General features: G+C 38.3%; 1 protein-coding gene across 8 annotated transcripts in view; it reads left to right on the forward strand.

Annotated features, from left to right (window-relative positions):
* The window catches only part of TXNRD1 (thioredoxin reductase 1), a 67,199-nt gene that overhangs the window by 19,904 nt on the left and 27,584 nt on the right, over window positions 1-19,711 (forward strand). For 6 of the 8 annotated variants that reach the window (XM_074271456.1, XM_074271452.1, XM_074271454.1 and 3 more), the window contains 3 exons: window positions 7,609-7,731; window positions 10,785-10,857; window positions 15,232-15,351. In XM_074271456.1, the coding sequence (XP_074127557.1) occupies window positions 7,609-7,731; window positions 10,785-10,857; window positions 15,232-15,351 (316 nt within the window). Of the gene's footprint in view, window positions 1-4,320; window positions 4,626-7,608; window positions 7,732-10,784; window positions 10,858-15,231; window positions 15,352-19,711 lie in introns of all 8 variants that reach the window. The other 2 variants (XM_074271448.1, XM_074271449.1) reach the window with 1 other exon arrangement.

The following is a 19,711-nucleotide window of genomic DNA, read 5'->3' on the forward strand; positions in this document are numbered from 1 at the left end:
TTTCCTGGGCCTACATCTCTCTTCCCTCATTTCTGCCCCTCAGAATGTTCTCTCTTGAGATCCCCTGCTATCTCTGTATTTTGTATATATTTAGTCATAGGCCACTGCAGGGAGGGGTGGGATGCACAGAGTGCTAATTTGGAGTCAAGTTTCCTTCTTTATAAAGTGAATTGGAGAAGGAAATGGCCAACTACTTCAGTATCTGCTTCCTGAGTTCAAATCTGGCCTCAGACACTTCCTAGCTGTGTGACCTTGTCTGCCTCAGTTTCCTCATGTGGAAAATGAGAAGGAAATGGCATATCACTCCAGTATCTCTGCTAAGAAAACCCCAAATGGGATCAAGAAGAGTTAGACATAACTAAAAATGAACAAGAGCAACGACATTCCTAGTTATTTTCATCTTTGTCTATCTCTAGAAGTTAGTTACAGATTTTTGCCTTTTTTCCCATCTCCAACACTTACTTGACTCTGTGCCTGGTATAGAGAAAGTGTTCAATAAATGCTTGTTGACTGACTCATGTGGTATATTAGAACATTTCAAGGAATGGTCATTGGATAACTCTAGAGTTACAAGGGACTTCAGAGGCCTGCTAGTTCATTGTTCAGTCATTTTGGCCATGTCGACTCTTCGTGACCCCATTTGGGGTTTTCTTGTCAAAGATAATGGAGTGGTTTACCGTTTCCTCCTTACCCAGGATCACACAGCTAGGAAGTGTCTGAGGCCAGATTTGTACCTAGGAAGGAAGTGTAATCTTCTTGATTCCACTGTGCCCCCTCAGTGCCCTCAGGAAGTTTACTTTCTAATAGAAACAATGAAATCCCAAAGAAAGAGTCAGTTTATTGTATCATAGATTTAGAGCTAAAAGAAATGTTAGAAGTTATGTGGTTCAGTGTCACTATGTATGTGTACAAATTAAAAATATCACTTCTAATGTCACAGGGCAATAATAGCAGCAACAGGATTCTGCTTCCTCTTACTTTAGATTCAGGTTTCTTTTCATTCTACTAGCAGTCTATTCCTTCATCTTATAAACTTCTTATACTTTGGGACTAGGTAGTTGTCCATCATGGGTTTGTGTGTGTGTGTAATATGTTCCTTGAATTCATTTGAAGTTGCCATCTGGAGGTGGGTCAGAAGGGTAGAAGTCTACTTTGTGGCTAGCAATTTGCAAGATACTTTACATACAGTAGGTGTTCAATATTGGTTGAATTGGATGGAAGTTGAAATTTGACAGTGGGCTAAAGGAGGAAGTGATGGTGTAATTTTTTGGGAAGAGAATTAAACATTTGGAGGTTTTCAAACCAGACCCAGACTTGAGGAAGTCATTGCCTGCTATGATTAAATTCTCTTTTAGGGCCGAGGTAGAAACCAGGTTAAGATTAAGTTGAAAAGGAAATGCAAGAAATTTGCATATTGGGGTTTTGCTGGGAACCAGAAGAGATAATATAGCTGGAAAGGGGAAGTTAGTTGTTTGGGTGTGTGGAGGGCATTGGGGTGATTAAATAGGGAACCTTAAAGGAAGATGGGTTTAAGTTTTAAGATGCGTGCCATTAAAGCACCCACTTTGAGATATGGACTTAAGCACCTGTTAATGTTATCACTGTTCCATTTTTATTTATTTTGCTAAATATTTTTGGGGGGATGATGGTAGGGAAGTATGGGGGAGCAGCTGTGGAGGAAGAATTAATTTTTTAAAAAAATTTTAATAGTATTTGAAAGTGAATCTTGAAGAGTGACAATGAGTCCTTAGCCAAAATCCAAGGAGGCAGAGAAGGAAGTTCAGAAGGGGCCACAGACAACAGCAGAGAAATATTGGAGTTCTTGCCTTCAATACGAAATATACAAAATTCCAAGCTCTAATGTCTCACAATCAATCTCTCTGTGGGGAAAATGTCCTATTTATTCATGTTTGTCTAAGTTTGGATTAAAAAAAAGGAAAAATTTAAGAAATGAAGCCAGAGAAGAAGTGAACAATAATGTTTTGGTGCAGTGTCTGCTTTTTAAAAAATAACTTTTTCTTGTCAGTATTTGTTTGAACTTCTTTAATCTATCCAACCATTAAAATCATGAAACAGGAATCACAGAGACAATGTCGATGAGATTCTAAGCTAAAATAAAATAAAAATCTCAAAGAAAGTGGCAAACTTTGTTTAACCAGTTTTTTTTTTTTTTAAACTAATCCTTTTTTTTTTGTCCTGAGCACACCCAAAAAATGATTATTTTTTAGCTAGATTCAGGTGATGGAAGGTGTGCTCCCACTTGGTAGAAGGGAATATGATTTGGAAATAGAATATGACTGAGTGATAACAGATGAGCTGTCTCTGGGCTGGGGCTGTGATTTACATAGGTCTGACGTGGGTCAATTTGCATGGATAGAGAAGAATTTTGCTTTGTCAAGCCTCCATGAGTCTCTCGCAGGAAGGTAATGTATCAGCTCTTGGTTACTGAGCATGAAACGTAGTCATCAATCAGTATAGCAAGTATTTCTTTCATGCCAGCTAGAATAGCTTCCCAATGTTTATTTGCTTTAGTAGATTGCCACCCTTGTGTATCCCTTGTAGACAGGACTTCCTGAGTCATTAGTGATGTCAAACTCACATAGATTTAGCCCAGAGCTTCTTGAATCTTTTTTACCCATGACTCCTTTTTGCCCAAGAAATTTTAACATGTGAATAGGTATGTCAAATGGGTATAGAAATCAAAATTTACTGATAATAAATCATAATTTCACAACTCCCACATTCAGTTATAAGACCCCCCATATTGGGTCTTGAACCCCAGGTTAAGATGGGTGTCATTAAGGCACCCATTAGGATTCCTGAGATACTGATTTAGGCATATGTTAATGTTATCAATGTTCCATTTTTATTTATTTTGCTAAATATTTCCCAATTAAATTTTAATCTGTTTCAGCAACACTTGACACTTTGGGTGGACACTCCCTCTCTCTCCCTATGGGCCCTATTTTCTTCACTGATTTAATGAAAGGGATGGGTAGGAGGAGTAGCAGCAGCTCTAGACCTGGAGTCTTTAAAAATATAATTGATTTCCTTTGTAGTCTTATATATCTTGTTTTTATTTTGCATGTGTATTAAACATTTAAAAATGTGATTCTGAGGAGGGAGGACTATGTAAGCTTCCCTGAATTGTTGGAGGGGAGTGTTCCAAGATCTTATCCTAGTCCCTGTATTAGATTTCCAGGCAAGCATCGGAACCTTCCTACCTTCTGCCTTCAGCACTGGTCACGTTCTTGGAAGTGTTGTACTTGGACCCTAGTACCACTCAGTAAAGCTCTTTAGGTTTTGTTATTTTTTAAACCGGTTCTTTGATTAGGTGCCTTCGGTTTATCCCTTCAGAAAACATTTTTAAAAGCACCTACTATGTGCCAAGCTCTGTGCTTAAGGAACCAAAGAAAAAAATTCTGCCTGATCTGGGGAACTTCTGATCTGTCTTTCTCTTTACTCAGATCCTATGGTTTTCTACGTCCCTTTTTGTTTTCCTCAAGCCTTTTCCCAAGGAAGAAGCTTTGAGTTCTCCATTCCTTGTTGTAAATTGGCTGCTATTTGGCAGCCTTGAGAACCCATGTTAAATCCTGACTTTGTGGGGCTTCCTAGTTAGAAGTAGTCAGCATGACAAGGCATTTTCCTAAGAGGTGTTTTATTGACATCCTGAGGGGAGGTTTCACACTATGGGGTGGTGGTTTTAGTTTTCCCCCCTGATAACAGCCTTCCACAATTGCTTTGTCAGAATGACTGGGCTTCTGTCCATAAATGACTTTATGATCATACTTAAAATCTTTCCTTGTTTGGGAAGGAGGGAGGAGGGTATACAACATCCTGAACATGGCTTTGTTGGTGTGTCTGTGTTTGCCAGACACAGGCTGTCTTTTGGTTTTCCTGAGCTATGGATCTGAAAACTGCTGTTTCCCCTTCATGCCCATGGGGATGATTAAAAAAAAAAAATCAGACACGTTGACTTGCTGTGCAAAATTCTGATTTCTATTGGCCATCACAGTGAGTGATATGTGATGAGAAGTTCCTTGAGCTAGGGTTAGTCCAAACCTCTTGTACAAATGAGTAAACTGAGGTTCAGGGAAGATCATTGGGTCATTGAAAAGACCTTAGAGGCCAGATCAGTGTTAGTCTTTTATTTTACAGATATCGAAACTGAGACCCAGAGAGGATGTGATTTGCCCAGGATCACAAAGGGACTGTTTGTCCGAGGTGGGATCTGACTCCAAAGTGCAGAGCTTTTCCCACTGTACCCCACTTTCTTCCATGTTTCCAGCCTTCGATATTGAATTTCTTTTCCTCCCACAGTGCTTTGTGTTGAAGGTGGAGTGATAATGCCCTTTGGATATTGGTTCTGCTTACCCACCTTTGATTTGAGGTCTGCCAGGGTTTCCTGTGTCTGGTATCACTGGGTTCCTGGTGCTGTCACATTGTCCCCTGAACAACCCCCACCGATGCCCTCGAACTGGGAACAGAGGCGCTGCTTCAGTGCCATCCCTCCTCCCCGAGCTGCTCCCTTGTTGCTGTCCACACCCCAGCCCCCTCCTGCTGATCCCAACTCCTGCCTCCCATCCCCTCCAGCTTGTAACAGGAAAACTATTCAGCCTGAGCCGGTAAGTGGAGGGGCTGACATTTCCAGGTTCTTAAACCTTCTGTATTCCTTGTCCATCTTCCCTCTGGTGCCCTTTCTCTTTCCATAGGTCTATGGACTTAGTACTAGAAAGTACTAGATTATCCTATTCAACCTCCTGCTTTTATACAAAAGGAAACAGTTCCTCAGAGCCATAATTTGAACCTTCTGCCTTCAATTCCCATTGTGATTATCCAGTTTTTCATGATGCTACATTTTCCTTTATAAGAAAGAAATGCACATAAAAAATTTTACATGACCCAATGTTACCCAGCATTCTTCTAGAAAGGGCAGGCTCTTAAATTAGATTACTTCCCCAAAGTCGTTTTCACCAGCTAGGGTGAAATGGGGCCAAATGCGGATAAGAATAAAGGAGTGATTTTTTTTCTTAGCTCCCCCATTTAATTAAAACGGTAATTCTTTAGGACTAGAGGCCTTAATATGCAAAGAATATGGATTTGCCCATCCTAAATCTAATACAAAGGACTTAACGGGCACAGAAGCAAAAGAAACCCACTTTGCAAATTACCTTTGTCAAAAGAGATTGCAGCAGCTTCTGTCTAGAATATTAACCCACGGGAAAGGTGAAATGGAAATGTTTTGTGTCGATTTTTCAACCCTTTTTTCCCAGCCTTTATGGTGAAAGGACTTGTTGTGAATCCTAAAAATAGTCTCTGAAAATCTGACAATCATAGTACTGCCTTTATTCTGGCCCACCCTTCCATTTGGTGTTGCCTCTGCCCATCCTTGGCTGATCTCAGATTTACTGAGGGCAAATGTGGTTCTTTTGACAACCTATTAAAGTAAAATGGCTCTCTGAAGAAAGCATTTGTTTTTATGCTGGTTACTGTGATATTTTCCAAGACCCAGCCTGATTTTTTTTTTAAAATGCAAATAAATGTTTAATTGATTTTTTTTTTTTTTTTTAATATCAATGCCAATTTCCAGTAGTTCCTCCATCCCCCACATTAATGTCTTCTGTTGTAACAAAAATGTTCACTTATTTGGTTAGGCTATTTCTGACTGTGTATGTCTTATTCCACCACCTCTCTATTGAGAGGAAGAAGATATGTTTCATCATCTATGGCTAAATTAATTGGAATTTTGACATTTTTTATAAGATACTAAGAGATCTAAAGCAGGAAAAGTTCTTAGAGATAATTCAATCTAACTTTGTTAATTTTACAGGTGAGGAAACTAGTCTTAGAGAGGTTAATTGAATAACTCAGTAGCATGCATGTAGTAAGTTCAAGTTTAAAGTCTATGACTCAAAGCTGAGCGCTGTTTCCTCATAATGCCTTTCAGACTAACCTTAGTCCTTAAACCATCAGCAACCCGATTGACAGCTGACATTTTACAGTGTTTTAAGGTCTACCTAATGCTTTTATAGTATGTCACTTAAATCTTTGCTCTTGTCTTTATATTACAAATGAGGCAATTTGGGCTCAGATTATTACTCAATGACTTACCCATGTTCACATGGTCTGGAGGGTCAGCAGACATTTGAAATCAAAGTCTTTGATTACTCTGCCAAGCCTTTCATTATTTCTCCCAGCTTTTTGGTCTGGACCTTTGGGTTCAGGGGTCATTGGGCTGGGGAATGCTTGGTCCGTCCACCCATGCTGACTGGTAGTTTAAAAAAAAAAGCCCCAAATGTATTAGCTCATATTTTACATCTTCTTTGTTATTATATATATATCCCTTTCCTCTGCCCTACCTAGAGAGTCATCCTTTTGTGAACACTGAAGTACTGGAAAATGTTTAACAACCAGCCTTCTGGGGAGGAAATGCACATTTGACTCATTTTTAGGTTTAGTTTTCTTTAATACTTTATCCTTTTCATAATTCTAGAAAGCAATGAAAATGATGAATTAAACCCTGATTTATAACATTTGCCAATTTCTTTTTTTTTTTAAATTAATGCTTTTTATTAAAATATACATGGATAATTTTTGATATTCACCCTTACAAAACCCTGTATTCTAATTTTTTCACTCTCTTCCATTTACTCCCTCCCTCAATTGAAAGTGATCCAATATATGTTAAACATGTGCAATTCTTCTATATGTATTTCTACAATTTTCCTGCTGCACAAGAAAAATTAGATCAAAAAGGAAAAAAAAATGAGAGAAAACAATGCAAGCAAATAACAACTAAAAGAGTGAAAATACTATGTTGTGGTCCACATTCAGTTCCCATAGTCCTCTCTGGGTGGGCATCTGTCAAGTTCAAGGAGATAAATGAAATTTCAACAATCGGCTTTACTCTCACTAGTTGGCTTGCAAACAGGTTGGAGTTGGCCCTTACCTGTGAGACAGAATTTTTAAAAATGAGACAGAAAAAGCATTTAAACAAAGCAAACCAAAACAAGTCTGACAGTGTATGACTTATTGCACATCCATAGATCTCTGTAGAATAGAGGGAAGTATATTTTCTCCTCTAGTCTTTGGGAATGGTGTTTTGGGCTTGGCGATGGGAATTATACAGTGGAATGTTTCTTTCTCTTCTGGGCCTTTCTCTTTCTTTGCTGTATATTCCCAAATCTGCTAATTTTATATTCTACAAATTCATCTCAACTATCCTTTTAGACAACTCTTATGAAGCTTATAATCTTAGGAAGCTGTCTGGGGCACAGAGAGTGAAAGTCACGTACCCAGAGTCACACAGCTTGTATGGGTTGGAGGAAGGATTTTGAACTTGGGTCTTTATGAAACCAAGCCCACCTCTCTGTCCACTGGGCATTCTTGACTTTCCACTGAAGGTCAGTGAAATACTAGGGAGACATAAGAGAACTCTCTTCCTAAATCCAGAGACAAATTTATACTTGTGGTCTGGTATCGGGAGCCAAGAAGAAAATGCAGTAATTTGGGTCAGTTGTGATGTTTTCTTCCAATTGGTGGGTTTCCTGTAGTCCCTGGTGAGAGCTGCTTTGGACTGAACCATTTTTGTTTTTTGTTTTCCTTCAGGCCAGTAAGGACGATATACCTCAAACTCTGTTGAGAATGAATGGGTCAAATGAGACCCCCGAATCCTATGATTATGACCTAATTATCATCGGAGGAGGTTCTGGAGGCCTGGCTGCTGCCAAGGTATGTGTCTTTGGAGTGGATTGGATCATTTTGTGGTGAAGGAATTTTGGGAGGAATCTTAGAGACTCTATACAGAAGAAGGAACTGAGTTCCAGGAAATTAAAAAAACCCAGCCCCAAATTTATCCAAGATTATAGGATCAGAGCTTTTGAGTTCAAAGGGACCTTGAAAATCTTCTTGTTTATTCACCTCCTGAGGAAACTGAGGCAAGTTCTATCTACTATACCAGGTAGATTTCGACTAGTAGGCAATCAAAAATGTAAAATTGCTGGGGATCAGGAAGAGAGAAATCTCCATTTATGTCTCAATTTGAAAGTAATATTTTCAATTTAGGGGCAATATTGCTGGCCCTACTCTCTTACTATTCAGGTAAGCGGTTGGGGGAACCAGGCCATCTATAATTGTAGTCAATCAGTAAACATTCATTAATTGCCTCCTGTGTGTTGTACCTGGAAGGAAATCAGCACTTGCAAGAGGTGGAAGTGATGGAGGGACGGTTTTTGTTTGTTTTGGGTGAGAGAGGAAAGCTTGGTCTCAAGGCCACACATTATCCTTTAAATCATTTATTAGAAAGATATTTTTCATCCTGGTTTGTCCCATTCGAGCAGCCAAAGGCTCAGGGCAATTTACATCCACCAGCTGTGATCCAGTGAGTCTCCCACGGGGTGATGGAAAAGGGAAATGAGATAATTCAGGGGAGTTTAGAATTGGAGCTCCATAGGGCTCAGCTCTGAGAGACAGGGGCTGAGTATACATGCAATTGCTGCTCCATCTAAGGGCCCAAATGAAGGTGAGCTTCTGCATTTGAGGAGGGCTTGAGGATCACAGTCTCAGACCATCTGCTCTAACATCTGCCAGAGGCAAATTAAGTGGTGATCAAGGAGGGATGATCAAAATGAAGCCAAGAAAGGCAAAAAAAAAATTTCTCTTTTGCCTTAAAGTTAAGATTTAGGTGTTCATTGCCCTGCTAACACTAGAATTTGAATTTAGATCAGGGACTAAATTGGATAAATATTTATTATAAATAATATTTAAATAATTATTATTCCTGCTCTATGCCAGGAACTATGCTGCATGTTGGGCATATAGAGGCAAAAATGCATGAAAAAGTATTTATTAGGTACCTACTGTTCCCCTTCCATAGCGTAGATAATTGTTTCCCTTATAACTTTATATTTTTAAGCAGCTGACTAATTCATTGAGAAGGTAAAAGATATGCCCATTAGAGTTACATTCAGAGTTTAGATTATTTTCAGCAGAGATAACAGTTCCACAGAAGAATAAAAACATCAAGAAATGTCAAATTCTTTTTTTCCCCTTTTAACATTTCATTTTTTTCCAATTAGATATAAAAATAGTTTTAAATATTCATTTTTGTAATATTTTGAGTTCCAAATTTTTCTCCCCCTTTTCTTTCCTTTCTCCCCAAAACAGCAAGCAATTTTATGTAGCATATTTCCACATTAGTCTTGTAACATCAAATTCTTTTTTAAAAAATTTACTTAGTATTTTCCCTCAATTACATATAAAATGATTTTTAAAAATTTGTTTTTGAATCTTTTGAGTCCCAGTTTCTTTCCTTTATCCCCACCCTTAGTCCCTGTTACAAAACCACATGTGAAATTATTCAAAATATTTCCATAAAAGTCATTTTGTGAACAAAAACATAGATTCTAAAGGGAAAAAAAACCCTCTCAGGAAAAATAAAGTAAAAAAGAGACAGTATGCTTCAATGATTTTTTGGTATTTAGACATAATCAGTTCTTTCTCTTAGTATGGATAGAATTTTCCATCATAAGTCCTTCAGAATAGTTGTGGATCATTGTACTGCTGAGAACACAAGCTCATTTGCAGCTGATCATCTCAAAAGCATTGCTATTACTTTGTGTTCAGTACATTTCACTTTGCTTGAGTTCATGGTGGACTTGCCAGGTATTTTCTGAAAGCATCTTGCTTGTCACATAAAAAAAATAAAATAAAATCCCCGGGGCATCTAGGAGGCACGGAGAATAGTCAGAAGCACCTGAGTTCAAATGTGACCTCAGACACGTAACACTTCCTGGCTGTGTGACCTTGGGCAAGTCACTTAACCTCAATTGCCTCCACCAAAAAAATAAAAATAATAACATTCCATCATAATCACATATCACAATTCAGCCATTCCTCAATTGATGGGCATCCCCCCAATTGTCCATTTTTTTTATCTTGAGAAGAGAGCTGTTAATAAATTTTTTTGTGCATATAGGTCATTTCCCTTTTTTAAAAAATTACTTTTAGGATTCATCCCTTGTATTGTATTCATGTTGTATTGTAACATCAAGTTCTTGAGGTTTATTGGAAAGGACCTTGCTTCTGGAGACAGCCTCCAGGTTCAAGTGTAGAGGCAGGATGTTACTATTATAATGTTCCCAATATCAGTTACTGCTGTGATCTTGAGCAAGCCATCACCTTCCTTTGCCTGAGAAAATTGGACTCTGTGGCTTTGGAGATCCCTTTCATTTTCCCAGCTGATGCTTTGAGTGGAGACACTGCTGACAGGACAGACCACCTTTGAGAAGCAGCCTTCACAGCAATGATAGTGCTTGAGAGTTTCTTAAGAAAAATCTCTCCCAATCAGCCTTAACTAAATGTGGTAAAGACTTTTTTGTTGGGTACGGTCAGTTCAGTTTCTGATCTCTTTATAAAGAACACATAGAGACGAGGGCTCTTGGAAATTACACATCTTGTTTTTGGTCACTTAAATTTCTTAGGAATGGTCTGACCTTTTCCTGTTACTGCTTAATTATTTAATGGAGAGCCCAGGATGTCTGACTTAGGCACTAATTTTCCAGGGTGAAACTTCATTGCACATTTAAGACTGCCCCCGAGTATCTCTCTGTCTTTTCATTTTCATTGCAGTTATGGTAATGACCTTGGCATATGAAGTTTTGCTGGGATTAATAACTGGCCATGCTTCAGTCATTATTGCTTAATGAAAAATAACATGGCTCTTTAACTACAAGACATTTTCCAGGCTCATTTTTAATATTAATTTTATTAAATTTGTTCCCCAGGAGGCAGCCAAATATGGCAAGAAGATCATGGTGCTGGATTTTGTTACTCCAACTCCTCTTGGAAATAGATGGGGTAAGTGGTTCTGAAAATCTCAGATGCAGATCAATAGGAATGAAGCTTCTTCTTTTTCCTTTTTTTTTTTTTTTTTTGGTAGCTATGAAGTCATTTACTTATGAAACCCATTAATGAAATTAGCCAGACACTAGTGACTTTAGCAATTGGGCCAAGCCGCATGGAGTTGGAGTTTTTCATTGGCATTCAGCTTATTAAGTACTGCCAACTTGGGTTTTGCCGGCTTGGAATATCAAGTAATGAATGTGTTGCCATGTGACCGCAGGTCAGGCTGTTGGGGCAACTTGGTTTACCTGAGATTTGCGTGAGATCGCCGTGATCTTGCTTCAAGTCTCTCTCTCTCCTTATTTCATAGTTATAAAGGCAGAAACCTGAATTAGCATCCTTATTTCATATAGTTCCCATAAAACCGATGTCTTCATTGCCAAGGTCACAACAGCTCATTGACTGCTGGCTTTCTCAGCAAAGAGACTATTCACTGTCTCTTGACATTTGAAGAAAAAGTTTTATTCACATCTTGGTTTTTGCCTCGTCAGCTCTGGCTATAATAAAGAGTTTCTCTTTTTAGCTCTTTATGATACTACACATATGCATGCTTATGTAATTCTTCTCATATGTAATTTTTTTTTTCCTGAGGGAATTGGTGTTAAGTGACTTGCCCAGGGTCACACAGCTAGGAAGTGTTAAGTGTCTGAGGCCAGATTTGAACTTGGGTCCTCCTGACTTCAGTGCTCTATCCACTGTGCCACCTAGCTGCCTCCTTACATATGTCATGTATATGTAAAGATATACATGTGTCATATGTAAAATTGTATATTTTTTCATATATATACATAGATATTAATCTCCTATTTGCATGTAAACAGATTTTTGAATATTTTATGCATTGTGTGGGTTATTTTGAACATTTCTTTTTTGAAAAAAAAATGTTTTTATATTCTTTTTTTTTTTTTTAAATTTTGAGTTCCAAATTCTCTTTCTTTCTCAACCTCTTCCCTACCCACTGAGAAGACAAACAACATAATATCAACTTTATATGTGTAATCATGCAGAATATATTTCCATATTGGTCATGTCACCAAAACAAGAAAAATATAGAAAGTGAGAAAATTATACTTCGGTTTTTGCATTCAGAGTTTATCACTTCTCTCTCTGGGAGAGCGAATAACATTTTTCATTATGAGTCCTTTGGGAAAGGGTTGCTTTAGGAAAGAAAAACAGTTAAATAATACCAACATCATTTGCCACTGTAGATGACATTCCGCCCTCTGCCTTTCTATCAGTAGGAAGGTAACGCTTGAGCATTTCTTCTCCAAAGACAAGATAAATCATTATAATAATTTAGCATTCAGTCTAATATCCTTTTGACCTCACTCTGACCCTTCCTGTTAGGAAAACTTATGTAGAGAGATAATTAAGGGACTGTTCTTTTCATCAGAGTAACTCTATATACCAGCAAAGTAGCAAATATGGTGTTCTGTATATCTTAAAGAACCCCAGATTTACAGTCAGAGGAACTAGATTCAAATCCCTATTTTTCCAGTTACTACCCACATAATCTGGGACTCATCTCTCTGTGCTTTAATTTCCTTATTTATTAAATGATTTATTAAACTCAACGACTTCTGAGACTGATTTTAACTCTCATGCTATAATCCAAGGTTCAAGATTTGTTTAAAAATCCTAAATAAATAGGAAGCCTAACCTGAAGGGTCTGGGACAACTTCATGAGGAAGTTGGGAAATAGTGGACATTTGTTCTCTCAGTGTGTTCCATTTTCCTAATCTGCTAAATGGGAATAATAATTCCCAGGGGTGTTGTGAGAATCTATGGAATAGTTGTAAAGCCTTATGTCAACCTTAAAGCACCACTTAAGTGCCACTTATTATTATTAAAATTATACTAGAGAGAGAAAATTATGTAAATGAACACTGAAAGCCATCCACAATTAAAGCACAGAGAGAAACATCCCACATCTCCTCCAACGTTTATCATTCTTTTTTCCATCATCTGAGTCAATCTGAGAGGGATGATGTTTCATTATAATTATTTTAAACTATATAAAGTTTAAATTATAATAGTTTCCTTTCCTAATCTGTGTATCTTATGCATTTGAAAGCATGATTCTGAGAAGGGTTCTTGTCTTCACTCCTCTTACAAAGGGGCCCAGAACCCCAAATGGGTTAAGAACTCCTGCTTTGGGTAGAGTGGTGAAGAGTGATGGTTATGTAGAATATTGCATATGCTGTCAGATGTGGAATGCCAGTTAATTTTGTTTGGCTGTTTTATTAGTTTGTTACAAGGGAAAGTTCATTATGTGGGGTAGAAAGATCTTGTGTATGGTATTAATAGAAATAACTGATATAAAAATAAGAGGCTTTAATTAAAAAAACTTCAAAAAATTAACCCAAAAGATGGCAGGCAAAGCTGTAAGCTCTTTAACCCTAGTCATTTCATCCATAAAAATGGAGATATTATTTCTTGCCCTGCCTTAAAAGTTTATTATAAGGATCAAATAAGATTATGTTCATGAAAGCCTTTTCAGAACTCTAAAACATGTTATTACTACCTCTTAAGACTGGGAGGGATTAAAAGCTCTGCCCAGGGTTATGTGGCAGGTGAGCAGTGGAGATGGGGCTGAACTGCGGATGCTTATCACCACTCCCCAACCTAGTCCATTGTTCCTTCTGGCGTAGATTCTTTACTAGATTGGCTGGTAGATGAAAAGGGGTCAGCATTAAGGAATGAAATGATGGATTTGGCCAGTGGGCTTTCTTGGACCACCCTGGCTCACAGAATAAACGTTTAATCATAACACACTTCATTCTCGATGGGGAAATAGACTAGCTTAATTAGCTTTCAGCCTGCTGTGGTAGATAGGGGTTTTATATCTTTAATCATGAACAACACTTATGGGGAGGAAGCCAATTCCATTTTTCATGCTTCCATAATTGCAAATGTGGGGAAACTAAATGGTTCTCCTCCCTTGGGGTAGCTCTTTCTCTTGGCTTCTTATTTCATACTCTGTGGTTTGCTTAACTCTGGGAGTATTAAGGGGGCAAGATGTCTAGGCTTGGGTTTTCCTTCTCAGGAAAATGACTTTTTGTTTTATTGGAAAGTTCCTGGGAGCTTCACATTCCATCTCTGCTTGTTTATTCATTGGTTGACTTGGGCCAATCAAATAAAGGGATGAGATTAGATGGCCTCTAAGGTCTCTTTTAGCTCTCATTCTAGAACCTGATGGTTGTAAAAAAAAAAAAAAAAAATGCCCATTGAGTAGAACTAGAGAGAATTCATTGTTCTAGATGAGGGCTTCTTAAACTTTTCCCACTTGCGACTCATTTTTACCTGAGAAATTTTTACATATACATATAGGTATTTTACATATAGGTATATACCTATTTACATCATACATTATGGATATTTACATTTTACACATAGGAATATACATTAAAATAGTATACAAATGATAAATCACAATTTTGCAACCATCCCCCCCACCCCATTCAATAATGAGATCCTCGTATGGGGTCATGATCCACAGTTAATAAAAAAACTAGTTTCTAGGTCTTCATTGACCAATCAGGATGTGAATTCTCTCCCCAGATCTCCCATCTATCTGATGGCAATTTTCATTTCTTTTCTCAGAGCTTGTTTTTCTTTCTGGAAAACATGGGTTATCAGGCAAGGATGTAGCAGCCTATAGATTAGAAAGAGAAAAGGACAGATCAATCAACTGAGCACTTTGGCAAATCCATCCCAAGTCCTAGGTAACCTCTTAAGAACATAAATTACAGAGCAGGTGCCAGTCTACTTTGATGAAGGAAATTTATGATCTGGGAGGTCCCTACCGTGATAAAATCACTGTCAGAAAAATGTTGTTAAAAAAATGTTGGGTACTTGAGCTATAGATTCAAACAAGACCGATTCTGTCCTTAAGAGCTTACATTTTACAAAGATCAACTTTGTGATTGTCACAGATGTAATTCTAGATATTCTAAATAAATAAAAATAAAAAAGTAAATTCTAAATAAATATAATGTAAAATAAATAGAACATAAACTTATTGAGGACAGGAACTTGCATTTTTATCTTTATTTCCAACATTTGGCACATGGTAGGTGCTTATTATGCTTGTTGAGAGATAAGTTCATTTATTAACTAGTAATCATCAATTGATTATCAATAATTAATAAACTAATTCTTGATTTAGACACATCAGATAAATCAATTTTTAGATAAAATAGAAAAATGTCAACCATGCTGGCCAACACCATTTCTAAAAAATTGTGAATTAGAGTCATAATAATTGTTGCGGTTGACTTTGGGCCATCAGCAGTGCTAAAAATGTTTCTTTTTGAAATGTTCTTGAAGGTCTTGGAGGAACATGTGTGAATGTCGGCTGTATACCTAAGAAACTTATGCACCAGGCGGCTCTGTTAGGGCAGGCCTTGCAAGACTCCCGCAAATATGGATGGCAGATTGAAGAGGAAGGTATGGAGATAAAATCTATTGATACTATTTGTGTTTTGTACTATCTCGTCATGGATGCCTTGGCCATTGTTAATAGCTTGAAAAAAATGAAGAATGCATATGAAGATGGTTTTTATAGCATTCTCTCTTTCCTCTTTTTTTCTGTTTTCTTATTTTTTCTTTTTCTCTTGTCTTTTTTTTCCAGCTCCCTTTTTTTCTTCTGTTTTTTTCTCATCTTTCTTCTATTCTCTCTTTTTTCCTATTTTTTCCCTGTCTCCTGTTCTGTTCTGCCGCTCCCCACTCCTTCCCTTGCTGTCCTTTTTTCAAGTAGCTCTGAGTTTTAAAGCCTTAGCAATGACTGCATGGATAGTGGAATCTTGCAGTAACGAACAGTTGGAGAGTCTTCCAATTTCAAATTTTTGGAGGCATTTGCAAATAAACAAAATTCTCATTTTATGGTGCTGTATTAAATTCCCCCAGCCTCTGTGCTCCTTGGAAGGGATGCTTTTTATTCACTTTTCAGGGGTAGTGTTCACTATAGCTGAGACCTGATTTGAGAGTATTTCCCCTTCTCCATTTTCCAGCAAATGGGCAGCTCTTTTGACAGAACACTGGGTTTTCCTGACAAGCACTTGAGGCCGTGTCATGTCACTGGAGTTGGGGAATTGGATTTAGAACCAAGGGATCTGAGTTTGCCTCCCATTTCCATTTACCATGTATCTGATCATGGTCAAATCTTTAACTCCTGTAGGACCCAGGCTTCTTCTCTGAAAAGTGAGAGATGATCTTGTATAGCCCCTGAAGGGTCCCTCATAGATTCAGTCACCCCGTTCAAATCCTTCCTCTTCCATTTACTCCCCGGAAAAGAGGCTATTCTTTGCCTCATTTCTTACCTAACCTTAATCACTGAAGTGGGTGTTGCCTCAATCAAACTAAGACCTGTTAAAGTACTTAACTTAAAAAGGCTAAAGTCTCCCACTGCATCCAGAGCCATCTCCTGATCTATATCTGGCCACTGGACCCAGATGGTTTTAAAGGGGCAAGTGAGGCAGGTATGGAAGTCCTATATGGGAGAGCCTTAGGACAAGCATGCAATTTTATTTTATTTATTTATTTTAAAGCTTCCTATTTTCAAAACTTATGCATAGATAGTTTTCAACATTCACCCTTGCAAAACCTGTGTTGCAATTTTTTTTTCTCCCTCCCTTTCTCCCACCCCATCCTCTAGTCAGCAAGTGATTCAGTATATGTTAAACACATGCAGTTCTTCTATACATATTTCCACAATTATGCTGCACAAGAAAAATCAGATCAAAAAGGAAAAATATAAGAAAGAAAAAAAAAACAAGCAAACAACAAAAAGAATGAAAATACTATATTGTGATCCACACTGAATCCCCACAGTTCTATCTCTGAATGCACATGACTCTCTCCATCCCAAGACCGTTAGAACTACAGGCATAGAATTTTAAAAGAAGATACATTTATATTTAGACATCATGTAGCCCAAATCTTTGTTTTTGTAGTTGAGAAAAATTTTCCTCCTTCCTAGATTTGAGGTAAGATTTGCCCAGGATCACATAGCAAGTTAAGAGTGCAAGGGGGACCAAGAATTAGACACTCTGATTTCTAGTCTTTGGCTTTCCACAGTGAAACTTAAGTTAAGCCGTAGTCTTGTAAAAAAGATAAGGAATAGAGCATTCCTAGAGTCTCTGTCTCTCTCTCTTTCTCTCTCTCTCTCTCTCTTTCAGTCTGTCTCTGTCTCTCTGTCTCTTTATTTCACTCTGCCTCTCTATTTCTCTCCATCTCTGTGTGTGTAAAACTCCTAAGTCCCTTGTACTGTCTGCTTCCCAGTGTATGTCATAGATTCTTTTGTTTGGGTACTGACGGTGTTGCAGAGAGAGCAACCAGCCTTGTAAGCTGTTTATTTAGCAGCACAGCGAGCTAAGACTCCAGTTTACATTCATCCTCATTTGATCTCAGCTCTAAATTCCCTATCCATATGAAAAATGTTCTCAAGCTGAGGATTTGCCTGAGTAATCCCAGACTTTTTTGGGAAACTGGTTTTAAAATCTTTAAAAGATCTCTCTCTCTTTTTTTAAAGGTGAAAGAGCCCACATAAGTACATATGGGATAAATAGAGGGATTGACTAGAATGTGGCTAAAGGCATGTCCACTTGGGGAGGAGCCTTGGCTATGTGTCCCCGAATCTTGAAGGAGCAGAGAGATTCTGATGCAGATGAGAGGAGAGTCTTTGGGGAATGGGATCTGAGCAATCCCAGAGCCAGCTGTGTGTGAGGAGGCAGGTTAGTGAGACTGTCATACTAGAAAGGTGGTTTGGGGACAAGTAGAGAAGGGCTTTGAAAACCAAAAGGAGGCTGTTTCTTTTTTGTTTCTTGAGGCTATAGGGAAGTTAAGAGAGGGAATTGACAGGGTCAAATCTGCTCTGTAGGAAAGTTATGTTGGCAGCCCCTCTAGACTGAGGGGAGGCAGGGAGGCCAGTTAGGAGGCCCGTGTAGCAGTGCTGGGGAGATCATAACTCCAGATGGAGGGTAAAGGTCAGATGGCCCTTTGCAAGGCTAATTCTATGACATGAAACAGGAGTTATTGCTCTTGTAAAAGGAGCTGGGCAGACCTTTGTGCACAGGAAGAGATTTGTTGAATTTCTTTGGGTTATTCTGTGGAGGGAAAAAAAGGAAGGCAGTGTGGCTCAGTGGATAAAGATTCCTGAACAGAACAGAAAGTTGTCTATGCCAATAAAATCACGGGCTGAGTCCCTCTGTAACTTAGTCCTAGTCGCTGAATTTGGAGCTTGCTGGAACTCTATCTTTCCAGAAATCAGCAAGAGTCAGGATCACTAAACGTCTTTATTCTAGATCTTTACCTTCGCCTCCAACGCCCGGTCACGAGTGCAAGTGAGCGTGAGTTCCACCACCCAAGTTTCTCTTGCTCCTCCCACACAAGTCACTTCCCTCTCTTTGTCTCACCAATCAAGTCAGCACAGAACAGCTGGGGAGGGTCAACCTTAAACAAGTTAATAGGGAACCGTCCAATTGGCAATTAGTCTCACGTGCTTCATCATCCAAGTGCATTGCTCAGTTCTAGCCCTTTACAGGAGCTTAAAGAGAGCTTTTGTGAGACCAAGGTGAAGTTTCTCACTTTACAGCTAAGAAAGCAGATCCCAAATTACACAGCCTTGCCTCTTAGCCATTCTCCCTCCCCCCTTCTTAGATTTTGAGATGGAGTAGAATATTTTATTTTATTTTTTTATTTATCAGCAGAAGCACTTATGCCCCTCTGGCACTCAGTTTGTAAAATAACCTATGCAGTAGCTTCCCACTTCAAATCAGTGATTTGACCCTTGGACTATAAGTTGGCTTATCTGTAAAACTCTAGATAATCTGGGATAGAAACTAGAAGGATTTGTCTTGTTAAAAAATGTTTTTTTTTATAGGGGCAGCTAGGTGGCGCAGTGGATAGAGCACCAGCCCTGAATTCAGGAGGACCCGAGTTCAAATCTAGTCTCAGACACTTAATACTTCCTAGCTGTGTGACCCTGGGCAAGTCACTTAACCCCAGCCTCAAAAAAATATATATATTTTTTTTATAGAAATGTTTATATAAAGAGCATTTCCTGTTTTTGATTATTTTAGATAAGGCTGGAGAAATGGATGTTTGGGAAAGGGAGTGCAGTCAACTCTTAGTTCTAGTGTTTGCTAATCCTTCATATTTTTGTGTGTGTGAGAGATAGATGGAGAGAGAGATGGAACAACAGATGGAGAGAGACAGAGATGGAAGGACACAGATGGAAAGAGATAAAGAGAGAGATGGAGAGAGACAGGTAGAGAGAAAGGGGGAAAGACAAAGAGAGGGAGATAGTAAGGCAGACAGAAATAGAAAGAGATGGAGAGAGACAAGAAGAGGGAGAGAGACAAACAGGGAGAGGGAGAGACAGACACAGACAGAGAGGGAGAAAAAGATAGAAATAGACAGGTAAAAACAGAGAGACAGAGAGCATGAAACACAAGAGTTTGTTTCACGTGCAGTCTTATGTCCTTTGGTTCACCCCATAAACCCTTTCCCACCACCATACATTTTCTTCCTAAATAAAGATAGCTAATTTATCTGTTTTTTTTAAAATAAAGATTCAAATCGACAGCATTTAAAGTCTGAAGATCTTTTAAGCCATTTACAGCTTCCTTACATAAATTGGTTGAAATTGATCCGTCTGCAGATGAGGACATTTAATCTGATTGCTATGAATGATTTCTTCCATGTAATTTTGAGTCTGCTTCAGAGCTAGCAGATACTTATAACCAAAACCAGTTCATCTTCTTTCATTTTAAAACTCCAGATTTGAAAGAGGTTTGAGGGTCATATG

The sequence above is a fragment of the Sminthopsis crassicaudata genome, chromosome 5 (genome assembly GCF_048593235.1).
Source record: "Sminthopsis crassicaudata isolate SCR6 chromosome 5, ASM4859323v1, whole genome shotgun sequence".
NCBI classification, from domain to species: Eukaryota; Metazoa; Chordata; class Mammalia; order Dasyuromorphia; family Dasyuridae; genus Sminthopsis; species Sminthopsis crassicaudata.